Source organism: Telmatherina bonti (genome assembly GCF_933228915.1).
Source record: "Telmatherina bonti genome assembly, chromosome: 7".
NCBI classification, from domain to species: Eukaryota; Metazoa; Chordata; class Actinopteri; order Atheriniformes; family Telmatherinidae; genus Telmatherina; species Telmatherina bonti.
The window spans coordinates 38214405-38230318 of NC_136625.1; the positions used below are offsets into that span (position 1 = coordinate 38214405).

At 47.1% G+C, this 15914-nt stretch overlaps 1 protein-coding gene across 3 annotated transcripts in view; it reads left to right on the forward strand.

Moving 5' to 3' along the window:
* Nucleotides 1-15781, forward strand: part of depdc5 (DEP domain containing 5, GATOR1 subcomplex subunit) — a 48346-nt gene extending 32565 nt beyond the window's left edge. For 2 of the 3 annotated variants that reach the window (XM_079243183.1, XM_079243184.1), the window contains exons 33-42: nucleotides 3632-3732; nucleotides 3803-3883; nucleotides 6691-6823; nucleotides 7712-7811; nucleotides 7893-8132; nucleotides 10355-10524; nucleotides 13004-13175; nucleotides 13261-13321; nucleotides 15296-15378; nucleotides 15451-15781. In XM_079243183.1, the coding sequence (XP_079099309.1) occupies nucleotides 3632-3732; nucleotides 3803-3883; nucleotides 6691-6823; nucleotides 7712-7811; nucleotides 7893-8132; nucleotides 10355-10524; nucleotides 13004-13175; nucleotides 13261-13321; nucleotides 15296-15378; nucleotides 15451-15749 (1440 nt within the window). In that variant the 3' untranslated portion in view covers nucleotides 15750-15781. Of the gene's footprint in view, nucleotides 1-3631; nucleotides 3733-3802; nucleotides 3884-6690; nucleotides 6824-7711; nucleotides 8133-10354; nucleotides 10525-13003; nucleotides 13176-13260; nucleotides 13322-15295; nucleotides 15379-15450 lie in introns of all 3 variants that reach the window. The other variant, XM_079243182.1, reaches the window with a different exon arrangement.
* Nucleotides 15782-15914: the final 133 nt, after the last annotated feature.

A 15914-nucleotide genomic window follows, 5' to 3' on the forward strand; every position in this document is an offset into this window, starting at 1 on the left:
ACAACCTCTGGTACCAACGAGACGTCTGGTACCGACACAACCTCTACTGACACAACCTCTGGTACCGACACAACCTCTAGTACCGACACAACCTCTGGTACCAACGAGACGTCTGGTACCGACACAACCTCTAGGTGACGTCTGGTACCGACACAACCTCTACTGACACAACCTCTGTTACCGACACAACCTCTGGTACCGACACAACCTCTGGTACCAACGAGACGTCTGGTACCGACACAACCTCTGGTACCGACACAACCTCTAGTACCGACACAACCTCTCTTACCGACACAACCTCTGGTACCGACACAACCTCTGGTACCAACGAGACGTCTGGTACCGACACAACCTCTAGTACCGACACAACCTCTGGTACCAAAGAGACGTCTGGTACCGACACAACCTCTAGTACCGACACAACCTCTAGTACCGACACAACCTCTGGTACCAACACAACCTCTGGTACCGACACTACCTCTGGTACCGACACAACCTCTAGTACCAACGAGACGTCTGGTACCGACACAACCTCTAGCTGACGTCTGGTACCGACACAACCTCTGGTACCAACGAGACGTCTGATACCGACACAACCTCTGGTACCGACACAACCTCTAGTACCGACACAACCTCTGTTACAGACACAACCTCTGGTACCGACACAACCTCTGGTACCAACGAGACGTCTGGTACCGACACAACCTCTGGTACCGACACAACCTCTACTGACACAACCTCTGGTACCGACACAACCTCTGGTACCGACACAACCTCTGGTACCGACACAACCTCTACTGACACAACCTCTGGTACTGACACAACCTCTGACCTAGAGTCTTCTAGCTGAGTTTCTCCCCGTTATGTTGCTAGGCCACATGTTAGCATTGCAGCTATGCCGTATGTTAGCATTGCTGCTACATGTTAGCATTGCAGTTACGCTATGTATTAGCATTGCAGCCACATGTTAGCATTGCAGCTATGCTGTGTGTTAGCATTGCTGCTACATATTAGCAATACTCTTTTGCTTCATGGTACTATGCTATGTGTTGGCATGGCTGCTGTGCTACATGTTAGCATAGCAGCCATGCCAACACATAGCATAGCATTCCTGCTGTCTGCAGACATCTGCTCCATAAGAAATTAAATACATAATTTTTTAACTGTTTTGTCCATTGTTAAAACATTGTCTTAATCGGACATGCTAGTTTATCAGACTAATGATGCTAACCTGCCAAAATGTAAACAGTCATGACATTTATATATTGTTTCACTTCTATAAATGAAAGGAAATATTGATAAAGCAGTGGTAAAGCAGTGGGAAATGATCATGAATCAACACATCACTTACCAAAAAACAGAAGAAAATATGACGGTAACAGTCAAGTAAATAGTAATAATCAATGGTGGGTAGTGAAGAGACCACAGTCTCAAATGTATCAGAATGTTATCATATGATATTACGAAGTATGAAGCCAAACGAGTTGAACCACAACTTGGGGACTTTTTCATCCTGAACACAACCTGTTGGTTACTTTACATATAAACCAGCTATATTTGTGTATTTATCATATACACCAGAGTTGTTTTACGGAAGCAGCATCTCACCTGAAGAATTTTGCAGAATCCTGGTTTCACACTAAAGCTAAACCTCTGGTACCGACACAACCTCTGGTACCAACACAACCTCTGGTACCAACGAGACGTCTAGTACCGACACAACCTCTGGTACCGACACAACCTCTGGTACCAACGAGACGTCTGGTACCAACACAACCTCTGGTACCGACACAACCTCTAGTACCAACGAGACGTCTGGTACCGACACAACCTCTGGTACCGACACAACCTCTAGTACCAACGAGACGTCTGGTACCGACACAACCTCTGGTACCGACACAACCTCTACTGACACAACCTCTGGTACCGACACAACCTCTGGTACCGACACAACCTCTGGTACCGACACAACCTCTACTGACACAACCTCTGGTACTGACACAACCTCTGGTACCGACACAACCTCTAGTACCAACGAGACGTCTGGTACCGACACAACCTCTGGTACCGACACAACCTCTGGTACCAACGAGACGTCTGGTACCGACACAACCTCTGGTACCGACACAACCTCTACTGACACAACCTCTGGTACCGACACAACCTCTACTGACACAACCTCTGGTACCGACACAACCTCTGGTACCGACACAACCTCTACTGACACAACCTCTGGTACCGACACAACCTCTAGTACCGACACAACCTCTGGTACCGACACAACCTCTACCGACACAACCTCTGGTACCAACGAGACGTCTGGTACCGACACAACCTCTACTGACACAACCTCTGGTACCGACACAACCTCTAGTACCGACACAACCTCTGGTACCAACGAGACGTCTGGTACCGACACAACCTCTAGGTGACGTCTGGTACCGACACAACCTCTACTGACACAACCTCTGTTACCGACACAACCTCTGGTACCGACACAACCTCTGGTACCAACGAGACGTCTGGTACCGACACAACCTCTGGTACCGACACAACCTCTAGTACCGACACAACCTCTCTTACCGACACAACCTCTGGTACCGACACAACCTCTGGTACCAACGAGACGTCTGGTACCGACACAACCTCTAGTACCGACACAACCTCTGGTACCAAAGAGACGTCTGGTACCGACACAACCTCTAGTACCGACACAACCTCTAGTACCGACACAACCTCTGGTACCAACACAACCTCTGGTACCGACACTACCTCTGGTACCGACACAACCTCTAGTACCAACGAGACGTCTGGTACCGACACAACCTCTAGCTGACGTCTGGTACCGACACAACCTCTGGTACCAACGAGACGTCTGATACCGACACAACCTCTGGTACCGACACAACCTCTAGTACCGACACAACCTCTGTTACAGACACAACCTCTGGTACCGACACAACCTCTGGTACCAACGAGACGTCTGATACCGACACAACCTCTGGTACCGACACAACCTCTAGTACCGACACAACCTCTGTTACAGACACAACCTCTGGTACCGACACAACCTCTGGTACCAACGAGACGTCTGGTACCGACACAACCTCTAGTACCGACACAACCTCTGGTACCGACACAACCTCTGGTACCGACACAACCTCTGGTACCAACGAGACGTCTGGTACCGACACAACCTCTAGTACCGACACAACCTCTAGTACCGACACAACCTCTGGTACCAACACAACCTCTGGTACCGACACAACCTCTGGTACCGACACAACCTCTAGGTGACGTCTGGTACCGACACAACCTCTAGGTGACATCTGGTACCGACACAACCTCTAGGTGACATCTGGTACCGACACAACCTCTAGGTGACGTCTGGTAACGACAACACGTAAAGGGAGGATTGGTACCAATGGGACATCTCGTACCAACAGAATATCCGGTACCAATGAGAAGTCTTGTACCAAGGGGTCATCAGGACCCGAACCAGGAAGGAGAACCTACATCAGAACCAGAATCTGTTTGTGACACCAGGAGAACAGAACCGAAGCTGTCTGCATGACTAACACATTGTTTTCTACCAGCCTACTCTGAACTAACAGTATTTCTCTCCATGTAGCCGCCTGCAGAAAGCAGCGAGGCTGCAGATAAAGTCCAGCTGGGAGTGACGTCCGCCGCTCAGCCTGCAGGAGAAGCTGCGTCCGGCAGCACCGACTGCAGGTAGCATCTCGCTGCTAACAGCTTTCCCAGTGTTTCTGAAGCCTCATCCCTCCCATGGATCTCTTCACAGTGGCCAGTCTGCAGCTGCAGCCCTCTCGCTGTCTTCTTCTTCAACACTTTTGGAGATACTTGAAGCCATCAAACATCCAACGTAAGGTTTCCTTTTTTCTTTGTTGCGCATGTTGTGTTGCGTTAGTAACTGATCATTGTGTAGCAGGAAGTAAATTCTCCTGAAACGCAGTAGAATATGTAAATGGTGTTTCCTCCTGACATAGAAAGCCCAGGACAGAAGCTTAGCTCATCCAGGAATAAGTGAACATGTGGGATTTATTCTTCTGCTGGGCTGAAGTCTGATGAGGGTTGCGTTTTAATTACAACAATGCAAAATGATTAATTAAAATCAACAGTCAGCAAAAGATTGTAACTAGAAGACAAGTCTTACAATGTGAAAATTTTATATTAACATTTTATTTAATTTTCATTTTATATTATATTTACAACATAAAAACATTTTATTTTAATGGAGTGTGTGTGTGGGAGGAGGAGGGGGCGGGATGGGGACTCTGGATATTAGATAGGGGGGGCGCTGGCTCAAAAAAAGTTAGGAAGCACTTCTCCAGCGTGTCCTGGGTCTTCCCTGGGGTCTCCTCCCAGAGGGACGTGCCTGGAACACCTCACCAGGGAGGTCCAGGAGGCATCCTGACCAGATGCCCGAGCCACCTCAACTGGTTCCTCTCGATGTGGAGGAGCAGCGGCTCTACTCTGATCTCCTCCCGGATGACCGAGCTCCTCACCCTATCTCTAAGGGAGAGCCCGGCCACCCTGCGGAGGAAACTCATTTCAGCCGCCTGGATACGAGATCTGGTTCTTTCGGTCACGACCCACAGCTCATGACCATAGGTGAGGGTAGGAACGTAGATCGACTGGTAAATCGAGAGCTTCGCCTTCTGGCTCAGCTCCTTCTTCACCACGACAGACCGGTGCAGAGTCCGCATTACTGCAGACGCCGCACCGATCCGTCTGTCGATCTCGCGCTCCATCCTTCCCTCACTCGTGAACAAGACCATGAGATATTTAAGCTCCTCCACTTGAGGCAGGACCTCACTCCCGACCCGGAGAGGGCATTCCACCTTATTCCGGCTGAGGACAATGGTCACAGATTTGGAGGTGCTGATTCTCATCCCAGCCGCTTCACACTCGGCTACGAATCAGTCAAGTGAGAGCTGAAGATCACGACCAGATGAAGCCAACAGGACCACATCATCTGCAAAAAGCAGGGACCCAATCCTGAGGCCACCAAGCCGGATCCCCTCAACACCTCGACTGCGCCTAGAAATTCTGTCCATATAAGTTATGAACAGAATTGGTGATAAGGGGCAGCCTTGGCGGAGTCCAACCCTTATTGGAAACGAGTCCGACCTACTGCCAGCAATGCGGACCAAGCTCTGACACCTGTCGTACAGGGACCGGACAGCTCGGACAAGGGGGTCCGGTACTCTATACTCCTGGAGTACCCCCCACAGGAGCCCCCAGGGGACACGGTTGAACGCCTTCTCCAGGTCCACAAAGCACATGTAGACTGGTTGGGCAAACTCCCATGCCCCCTCCAGGACCCCAAAGAGGGTATAGAGCTGGTCCACTGTTCCGCGACCAGGACAAAAACCACACTGCTCCTCCTCAATCCGAGATTCCAGAAGAGGAACAAGTAAAGTTATCTATGAATAAGTAAAATAGTCCTAGGAATGCTGACATGAATTGTGATTGTAGCTGCTAGCTCCCAGATTTCCAGATCCACAGCGATGAAACCGACGCCATGTTTGTGTGGAGTAAAGACAGTGATGTTTTCTTGTTTCTGTCTGGAGTTTGAACTGTATGGTTTGGATGCCAACAGGTGGTAGAGTCTTCTAGCTGAGTTTCTCCCCGTTATGTTGCTAGGCCACATGTTAGCATTGCAGCTATGCCGTATGTTAGCATTGCTGCTACATGTTAGCATTGCAGTTACGCTATGTATTAGCATTGCAGCCACATGTTAGCATTGCAGCTATGCTGTGTGTTAGCATTGCTGCTACATATTAGCAATACTCTTTTGCTTCATGGTACTATGCTATGTGTTGGCATGGCTGCTGTGCTACATGTTAGCATAGCAGCCATGCCAACACATAGCATAGCATTCCTGCTGTCTGCAGACATCTGCTCCATAAGAAATTAAATACATAATTTTTTAACTGTTTTGTCCATTGTTAAAACATTGTCTTAATCGGACATGCTAGTTTATCAGACTAATGATGCTAACCTGCCAAAATGTAAACAGTCATGACATTTATATATTGTTTCACTTCTATAAATGAAAGGAAATATTGATAAAGCAGTGGTAAAGCAGTGGGAAATGATCATGAATCAACACATCACTTACCAAAAAACAGAAGAAAATATGACGGTAACAGTCAAGTAAATAGTAATAATCAATGGTGGGTAGTGAAGAGACCACAGTCTCAAATGTATCAGAATGTTATCATATGATATTACGAAGTATGAAGCCAAACGAGTTGAACCACAACTTGGGGACTTTTTCATCCTGAACACAACCTGTTGGTTACTTTACATATAAACCAGCTATATTTGTGTATTTATCATATACACCAGAGTTGTTTTACGGAAGCAGCATCTCACCTGAAGAATTTTGCAGAATCCTGGTTTCACACTAAAGCAGAAGAATTGATAATAATCCTGACATGGTTTTAACTATAGTTAAGTACAATATAGCCGCTAAACCGTTAGTTAGTATGTTTCTTTGGTTCATGTGACGGGAGGGGGGCTTGACATTATTGTTGTTGATGAAAACTGCAGAAACAGCGAACCACTGGGATAAAGCAAGCTAGGTTTTTTACTAGGCAAGAGAATGAAACAGAAAACAACTGTAAATTACTAGTAATGTGTTTTATCTCCTTGGCGTTACAGGACTGGTGTGCAGCTGCTCCCGGAGCAGAAAGGCCTTCCCTTCAACTGCTTCATCAGTGCAGAGGTTGTTCATTGGCTGGTCAACAACGTGGAGGGCGTGGCCACACAGGGGATGGCTGTGGACATCATGCAGGTGCTGGTTACTTCTCTTCCATAAAACCAAATGTAAGATGCATTAACCAACATGACAATTCCTGAATGCAACGTTTCCTGTGGAGAAACGGTGTTCTGAGCACGCTCAGTTTGAGGGATTTCTGACAGCGTGCTAAGCTCGGAGCTACATCAGACATAAGAAATAATTAAAACATCTTCATGAATGAACTAATCATTGAGATGAAAACTTCAGTGACTGGTTAGTTTTTCTGGTAGCTGCTGAACTAGCATGTAGCGATACCGGGAGTACAGGGATCACGTCTATTCTGAAAGTAGACGCAGCACCTGGCTGGTCGGCTGACAACGAAGTTTCTTTTGCTGGTTACTGTCAATTTTAAACACCAGATGTTCTTCACAGTAGGACACATTCATGGTGAGTTCACTGTGTCCATTCAGATTTGAAGGCATCAGCAGGGCCGATGAAAAGTGCACTGACTCCTGGGCCCAAAGTGTTCCAGGGCCCCCTTCCCTTCCCCACCACAACATTGTGCAAATTGTGAATGATATACTATGAAATGACATTTCTAACATCTCCCAGCCAATGGTACCAATAGCAACACACTGGACACTGTGGTGTAACTATCTGGCTTTTATGTACATTTTGTTTCATGTCCAAACTGCTGGTGTTTTCCCTACGTGCGCCCAAAGTGGGCCCCTGGGTCGGTGCCCATACGGCCCATTGGATAATCGGCTTTTCACATCAGGCAGGTGCAGATCCGCTGCTGATGAAGCCTCCGTCCATCTGTTGCTCTCGCCGACCACGTTTCCCACCCTCCGTAAACGCCTTCCTGTCCTGGGAAACTGTGAGTTTCCGCTTCGCCTGCTGTTGGTGAGAAAACTGACTGGGTTCATCCGCTGTTTTACACAGAAAATGCTTGATGAAGGTCTGGTTGCTCACGCTTCGGGGGACGCCATGCGCACGTTTGTCTATGGATTCTACTTCTACAGGATCGCAGGAGAAAAGGACGGTAAGCTTGTTTTTTATGTGTCCTGCGTCTCTGTGATGAGAAACCGAACCGTGGTTGTCCCGTCTGGTCTTTCTGCTGCAGGTCTGACCTCCCAGCTGACGACGGCCGCTGCTGGAGGCTGGTCGCCTGCAGCGCTGGAAGACTTTGCTCTTTTCCAGAGGAAGTGGTTTGAGGTGGCCTTTGTGTTGGAGGAGCGGCGGCCCTGCGACCTCCCGGCCTTCCTCCTCCCCTGGCTGCCCAGCCGGCCGGCCTCCTACGCAAGTAGGCACAGCTCCTTCAGCCGCAGCTTTGGAGGACGCAGCCAGGCTGCCGCACTGCTAGGTAAACCCAGCCCACACAGCAGAGGAGCCCCTCATCCAGTCCCATGCAGATCCCAACCAGGTCAGCTCTAAAGGAGGGTCCGGGTCTCATGTTCATGTGTCACACTGGGCAGACGGGGTGGGGTCACAGACCCAGCAGGGTGTGGAAGATCATCCAGAAGTCCTTCAAGCCTTCATGAAGCTACAGCAGGCTCATTGTTTCTGGTTCACCCACAAAGACCAGGACCAGGAGCACCTGGACTCGTTTCAGCTCAGTTTTCATTCATTTCAAGCCTGGTTGTGTTTCCTGGTGTGGGATCGGTTTCCAGCAGGACAGATTTACCTTTTCCAGATCTCTGCTTCTGAGCTCGGATCAATAAATCAGCTTCAGTCCCAACCAGAAAAACCAAACCGGATTGTTTTAATACTTTAAAGATGGTGCTTTAAAATGAATTATTTTCTATGTAATTCATTTTAAAGGAAAGAAAATTTATTTTGAGATGAATATCATTGTTTTACTCGTCCATGTGGAATATAACGCGAAGAACGTGTTTTATATGGAAAATAGCTCGTGTGGGGTCCTTCAGGACCGGGGGGTCCTTCATGACTGCGTGGTCCTTCAGGACCGGGGGGTCCTTCATGACTGCGTGGTCCTTCAGGACCGGGGGGTCCTTCATGACTGCGTGGTCCTTCAGGACAGGGGGGTCCCTGGTTCAGTGTGACACGGATACGAGACCCAACCTTCAGCTCTGTATCCTGTAGATCTGCATGGAGCAGCTGGTGTGTGTCGTGTCCTGCATGCAGTGTAACCTGGGTGGTCCAGATCTGGTCCTGGAGGTCTACCATCCTGCATGTTTTGGGTGAACCAGGAAGTTATCGAGTCTCTGGAGAGCTGGATGACATGAGGATGAGGGAATGATCCATTAAAACCTGCATGGATGGTAGACCTCCAGGATCGGACTTGGATACCCCCCCTGTAGATGAGTTCTGCCACATCGTGGATCCATGTGAATTCTTCACGCATGTGATCGGGTGATGCTGACATGGTGTCGGGTGCATGCTGTGGCGTTGGTGGCTGTGGGTTCAGTAGTGCCGTGGCGGCATGGTCCTCGTCTGTCGCTCTGCTTGGACGTTTCCTCCAGCTCTGCTCGCTGTGACGATGCTTCAGCTCCCTGCTTCATGCCGGAACGTCTGGAAGTGCTTCATCCTAAAACCACCACTCTGCAAATTCCCTTCTCACACCTAACGGCAGCTTCGCAGCTCTTCTTCATGTAGTTTTACCTGCTTGTTTACACACCTGTTCACATCAGTCATATGACAGAACCTGTAGACCCAGACCAGTTCAGTCCACTTCATCATAGGCCAGCTATAATGTACTTAGACCAGATCATGGGACGTCTCCCAGTGCATCATGGGACGTCTCCCACTGCATGATCAGTTGATCATGTGAACATGAAATCATGTGGTCATGTGATCTTGTGAATGTGGTCATGTGAACATGTGTTCACATGGTCATGTGATCATGTGGTCATGTGATTGTGTAATCATGTAAACATGTGGTCATGTGGTCAGTTGATCATGTGAACATGTGGTCATGTGGTCGGTTGATCATGTGAACATGTGGTCATGTGGTCGGTTGATCATGTGGTCATGTGATCATGTGATCGTGTGATCATGCTAACATGTGGTCAGTTTATCATGTGGTCAGTTTATCATGTGGTCATGTGATCATTTGGTCATGTGATCATGTGATCGTGTGATCATGCTAACATGTGGTCAGTTTATCATGTGGTCATGTGATCGTGTGGTCATGCTAACATGTGGTCAGTTTATCATGTGGTCATGTCATCGTGTGGTCATGTGATCGTGTGATCATGTTAACGTGGTCAGTTTATCATGTGGTCATGTGATCGTGTGGTTATAGATTCTGTTGTGGATTTAACAGGAAATGAAGGTAAAACTTTGAGTTTAGTTTGTAACAAATACAGCCATCAGTTTCTAGTGTCCGTCCTGGTTCCTACTGGACGTCTCTCCTACTGATTGATCATGTGAAAAAATCAGGTGATTGATCAGGTTCAGTTCTGTAAATCAAACAGAAAATGGATAAAGTATTAATAACTTCCATCTTATTGTTGAAACGTTGGCGTGGCTCTGACCTCACCTGTCTGCCCATCACGCATCTTCTTCTTCTGCTCTCTTGCTTCCCGTCTCTTTGTCCTCCCTCCATCATCCCCCCTCCACCAGCGGCCACTGTCCCGGAGCAGAAGACGGTCACCCTGGACGTGGACGTCAACAACCGCAGCGACCGCACTGAGTGGTGCAGCTGTTATTACCATGGCAACTTCTCTCTGAAAGCTGCCTTTGAGATCAAGCTGCACTGGATGGCCGTCACTGCTGCAGTGCTGTTTGAGATGGTACTCTCACACAAAGCACACCCTAAACATGCTAAACACACACAAAGCACACGTTAAACACACACAAAGCACACCCTAAACATGCTAAACACACACAAAGCACACGTTAAACACACACAAAGCACACGTTAAACACACGCTAAACACACACGAAGCACATGTTAAACACACGTTAAACACACCATAAACACACGTTAAACACACCATAAACACACTAAACACACGTTAAACACACGCTGAACACATGTTAAACACACGTTAAACACACCATAAACACATGTTAAACACACCATAAACACACGTTAAACACACTAAACACATGTTAAACACATTCTGAACACACGTTAAACACACACAAAGCACATGTTAAACACCAAAAACACACGTTAAACACACCATAAACACACTAAACACACGTTAAACACACGCTGAACACACGTTAAACACACGTTAAACACATGTTAAACACACCATAAACACACGTTAAACACACTAAACACATGTTAAACACATTCTGAACACACGTTAAACACACACAAAGCACATGTTAAACACCAAAAACACACGTTAAACACACCATAAAAACACGTTAAACACACCATGAACACAAGTTAAACACACCATAAACATACGTTAAACACACTAAACACATGTTAAACACACGCTGAACACACGTTAAACACACACAAAGCACATGTTAAACACCAAAAACACACGTTAAACACACCATAAACACACGTTAAACACACCATAAACACACGTTAAACATACTAAACACATGTTAAAGACACGCTGAACACATGTTAAACACGTTAAACACACGCTGAACACACGCTGAACACACGTTAAACACGCGCTAAACTGATTTTAAAAACACACTAAACACATGCTACATACATGTTGAACAAGCTAAAAACATGCTAAACACGTTAAATAGTCAAATGGTGAACAATTTAAAGATGCTAATCACGCATTAGCAATGCTAAGCATGCACTAAAAACATGTTAGACTTGGTAAACTCAGGCTAAACATGCTAAACATAATCCAGACATGCTCTAAACACATGTTTAACATCTTAAACACACGCTAAGTGCTTTAAGAACAGTAACTACACAGTAAATACGCTAAACATGCCTTAAACACATGCTAAACACACCTCAAATACGCCAAACATATGCTAATCATGCTAAACACATGTACTAAACTTGTGCTTCTGGATGTTTTAGTGTTGTGCTGACTGATTCCCGACATTTCGTCATATTTGCGCTCCACATGTTTAGTTTTTCATGTTATCTGTCCTGACAGTTCCGGTAAATGTGTTTCCTGGCGGCGACGTGGAACCTGATCCTGCAGCAGGATCGCAACGTTTATTTGTAGTTTCTGTAACGTCAACATACATTATTCCGAAACTAGATTTAAGTCCAATTATAGTTTATTTAGGGCTACATGGTGGAACAGTGGTTAGCACTGTGGCTTCACAGCAAGAAGGTCACTGGTTCGATCCTCGGCTGGGGAGGGGTTTGGTCAGTGGCCTTTCTGTGTGGAGTTTGCATGTTCTCCCCGTGTATGCGTGGGTTCTCTCCGGGTTCTCCGGCTTCCTCCCACCATCCAAAGACATGCATGTTAGGTTAATTGGTTACTCTAAATTGCCCCTAGGAATGAGTGTGAGCGTGAGTGTGGTTGTTCGTCTTTGTGTGGCCCTGCGATGGACTGGCGAGCTGTCCAGGGTGTACCCTGCCTGTCGCCCAAAGCCAGCTGGGACAGGCTCCAGCTTCCCTACGACCCTGTATTGGATTAAGCAGTTTAGAAAATGAATGAATGAATATAGTTCATTTAATTTATTTCACATTTTAGATCTTTATCTCTAACCTGCTGTTTTTTATTGATTTCTGTTCATTTTTTCACAGAACACTTCAGGATAGAAGTGTTTTTTTAAATTTATCAGTTCATTTTCACTTTGTTTCCATATATTTAGTTTTATTTTTTTATTTGATTCTTATTAGTTTATTGACTTTTTTTGTTATTTTTATTCTGTTATTTCATTCTTATTTTATTTAAATATTCTTTGGTTGTATTTTATTTAAAAGATTTTCTTATTTCTTTGGTTTATTGATTTTATTCTGTTTTGTTTAATTAAAGTTTATTATATTTTCTTTGTTTAATCTTTATGCTTTTTTCTGTTTTGTTTAATTAACATACTTGATTTACTTTTTAATTAAATTGATTTTATCAAACATATTTGGTTTTATTTGAAATATATTTGTATTGGTTTATTTTACTTTATTATTGTATTAGATTTTCTATTTACTTCATTGTCATATTTAATGTATCTATTTAATTTTTGTCTGTTAATTAATGATTAATAAAAGAGGAATTTCCGGTAAAGTTTGCAGACATCTTGGGTCAGATGTGAGGGTTTTCAGCAGCTGATGTGGACGTGTGGTGGACCTGATGTTTACAGATTCATGCTGCGTTTCAGGTTCAGGGTTGGCACCGGAAAGCGGCGTCCTGCGGCTTCCTGCTGGTTCCGGTTCTGGAGGTTCCCTTCGCGCTGACGTCGTATCTGTACGGAGACCCGCTCAGGGCCCAGCTCTTCATCCCTCTCAGCATCCAGAGTTTGCTGAAGAACAGCAGCGACAACCTGTTTGAAGGTTCGGTCTTCCTGTAGAGTGGACGCCGTCCGTCTGTGTGTCTGAATCCGTCCTGACGTCCATCCGTTTCCATGTCATCCTGCAGGATTCGAACCGGAGACCTACTGGGACAGGATGCAGCTCTTCCAGGAGGCCATACTTTACAGGTCGCTGCTGGATGTGTGACAGAAACATTTTTTATGCATCAGGTCAAAGATTAACTGGAAAATATGCAGTTTTCCAGTTTAATGTGAAGTCATAATAAACATTTTAACATAATTAGGACTCGCTCCTCCAACACAGACGTCTCCACGTCCCACAGAGACGATCTGCAGACTGCTGGCAGTGGTCTGCATCTGTCAGCGCCGCTGCATGTCGACCTGCAGGAAACCAGACCACGGTACCAGATTGTTAAAAACCTGCAGGTCAGCTGTGATAGAAGATGTCAGGATGGTGTCAGCTGCGCAGGACGGGCTGAATGGAAGACGAATACGGAGAACAGGCACAGATCTCCAGTCAGTCAGTCAGGCGCTGGACCAAAGAAAACCCACAAACTGGAGGACGGACAGATCTCCGTCAGTCTGGATCCGAGTCCGAAGCTGGAAATGAGTTTTTCCTGAGTGGAAAAACAACTTTTAGACTCATTATAAAAATAATTACGTAGATTAAGTCCAGCCAATCACACGGCAGCATGTAGTCATGTAGATGACCCGGTTCTAGAAAGTGGTCCTGATGAAAAGGACGACCCGGTTCTAGAAGGTCCTGATGGCGAGAGCGATCCGGTTCGAGAGCTGTGACGATATGCTTTTGTCCTGATTCGATTTAAATTGCAATTCTCACAATTCTTCAACATATCAGATTTATTTTTAGGGTACGACACCTGTATGACAGGTGTCAGAGCTTGGTCCGCATTGCTGGTAGTAAGTCGGATTCGTTTCCGGTGAGGGTTGGACTCCGCCAAGGCTGCCCTTTATCACCGATTCTGTTCATAACTTATATGGACAGAATTTCTAGGTGCAGCCGAGGTGTTGAGGGGATCCGACTTGGTGGCCTCAGGATTGGGTCCCTGCTTTTTGCGGATGACGTGGTCCTGCTGGCTTCATCTGCTCGTGATCTCCAGCTCTCACTTCAGCGATTTGCAGACGAGTGTGAAGCGGCTGGGATGAGAATCAGCACCTCCAAATCTGAGACCATGGTCCTCAGCCGGAATAGGGTGGATTGCCCTCTCCGGGTCGGGAGTCAGGTCCTGCCTCAAGTGGAGGAGTTTAAATATCTCGGGGTCTTGTTCACGAGTGAGGGAAGGATGGAGCGTGAGATCGACAGACGGATCGGTGCGGCGTCTGCAGTAATGCGGGCTCTGCGCCGGTCTGTCGTGGTGAAGAAGGAGCTGAGCCAGAAGGCGAAGCTCTCGATTTACCAGTCGATCTACGTTCCTACCCTCACCTATGGTCATGAGCTGTGGGTCGTGAGCGAAAGAACCAGATCTCGTATACAGGCGGCTGAAATGAGTTTCCTCCGCAGGGTGGCCGGGCTCTCCCTTAGAGATAGGGTGAGGAGCTCGGTCATCCGGGAGGAGATCAGAGTAGAGCCGCTGCTCCTCCACATCGAGAGGAACCAGTTGAGGTGGCTCGGGCATCTGGACAGGATGCCTCCTGGACCTCCCTGGTGAGGTGTTCCAGGCACGTCCCTCTGGGAGGAGACCCCGGGGAAGACCCAGGACACGCTGGAGGGATTATATCTCTCGGCTGGCCTGGGAACGCCTCGGGATCCCCCCCGCAGAGTTGGCAAATGTGGCCGGAGAGAGGGAAGTCTGGGCTTCCCTGCTTAGGCTGCTGCCCCCGCGACCCGACCCCGGATAAGCAGCAGAAGATGTATGGATTTATGGATGGACAAGTAAAAAGATCAATAAAAACTATAAAAATGACTAATTTTATAATGGATTATTTTTATTCATTTCAAAGAAAAGATTTTTTTTTTAAAACAAAAAATGTATTTTAAAACTGTAATTCAAAAAATCTCGATATTCAGTTTTTCAATTCAATACCCCCTCCTCTCCCATCAGGTTCTAGAAGGAGCTGATGAAGAGGACGACCCAGTTCTAATAGGTGGTCCTGATGATGGTTCTGGTTCTGTCTCTGCAGGTTCGGCTTCGTCCATGACAAGTTCTCTGCGTCCACCTTTAACTTCCCCGCGGAGAACAAACCTCAGTACATCCACGTTACAGGTTCGGCCCAGAAGCCCGTTCACACGTGAACCCGATGTTTCCGGAACCTGATCCGTTTCTTCTGCCCTCCAGGGACCGTTTTCCTGCAGCTGCCCTACTCCAAGAGGAAGTATTCCAGCGGGCAGCAACGCCGGCGCAGGAACTCCACCACCTCCACCAGCCAGGGTCCCTTCGGAGGCGAGGAGAGGGTGGGCTACTACTGGGCCTACAACACCATGCTGACCAAAGCCTGGAGGACGGGCGTCCTGGGGGACGAGAGGGTGGCCGACCGGCTGCTGCGGGACTTCACCGACTTCTGCTCCAACAAGGACAACAGGCTGCTGAGCTTCTGGGACAGCTGCCAGGACAAGATGAACGCCAGCGCGCCATGAAAACCACTTCCTGTTTGTCCTGTTGCAGCTTCTTCTTCTCCTGCAGACTGAAATTAAACCAGTATTTCCAATAAACCACATGCATCTGCATTTCTCCTTTTCTTTCACTTCAACAGCTTTCAGCCAGTTTTCAGAAGAGGAGAAAACACGGAACACAACCAGAAC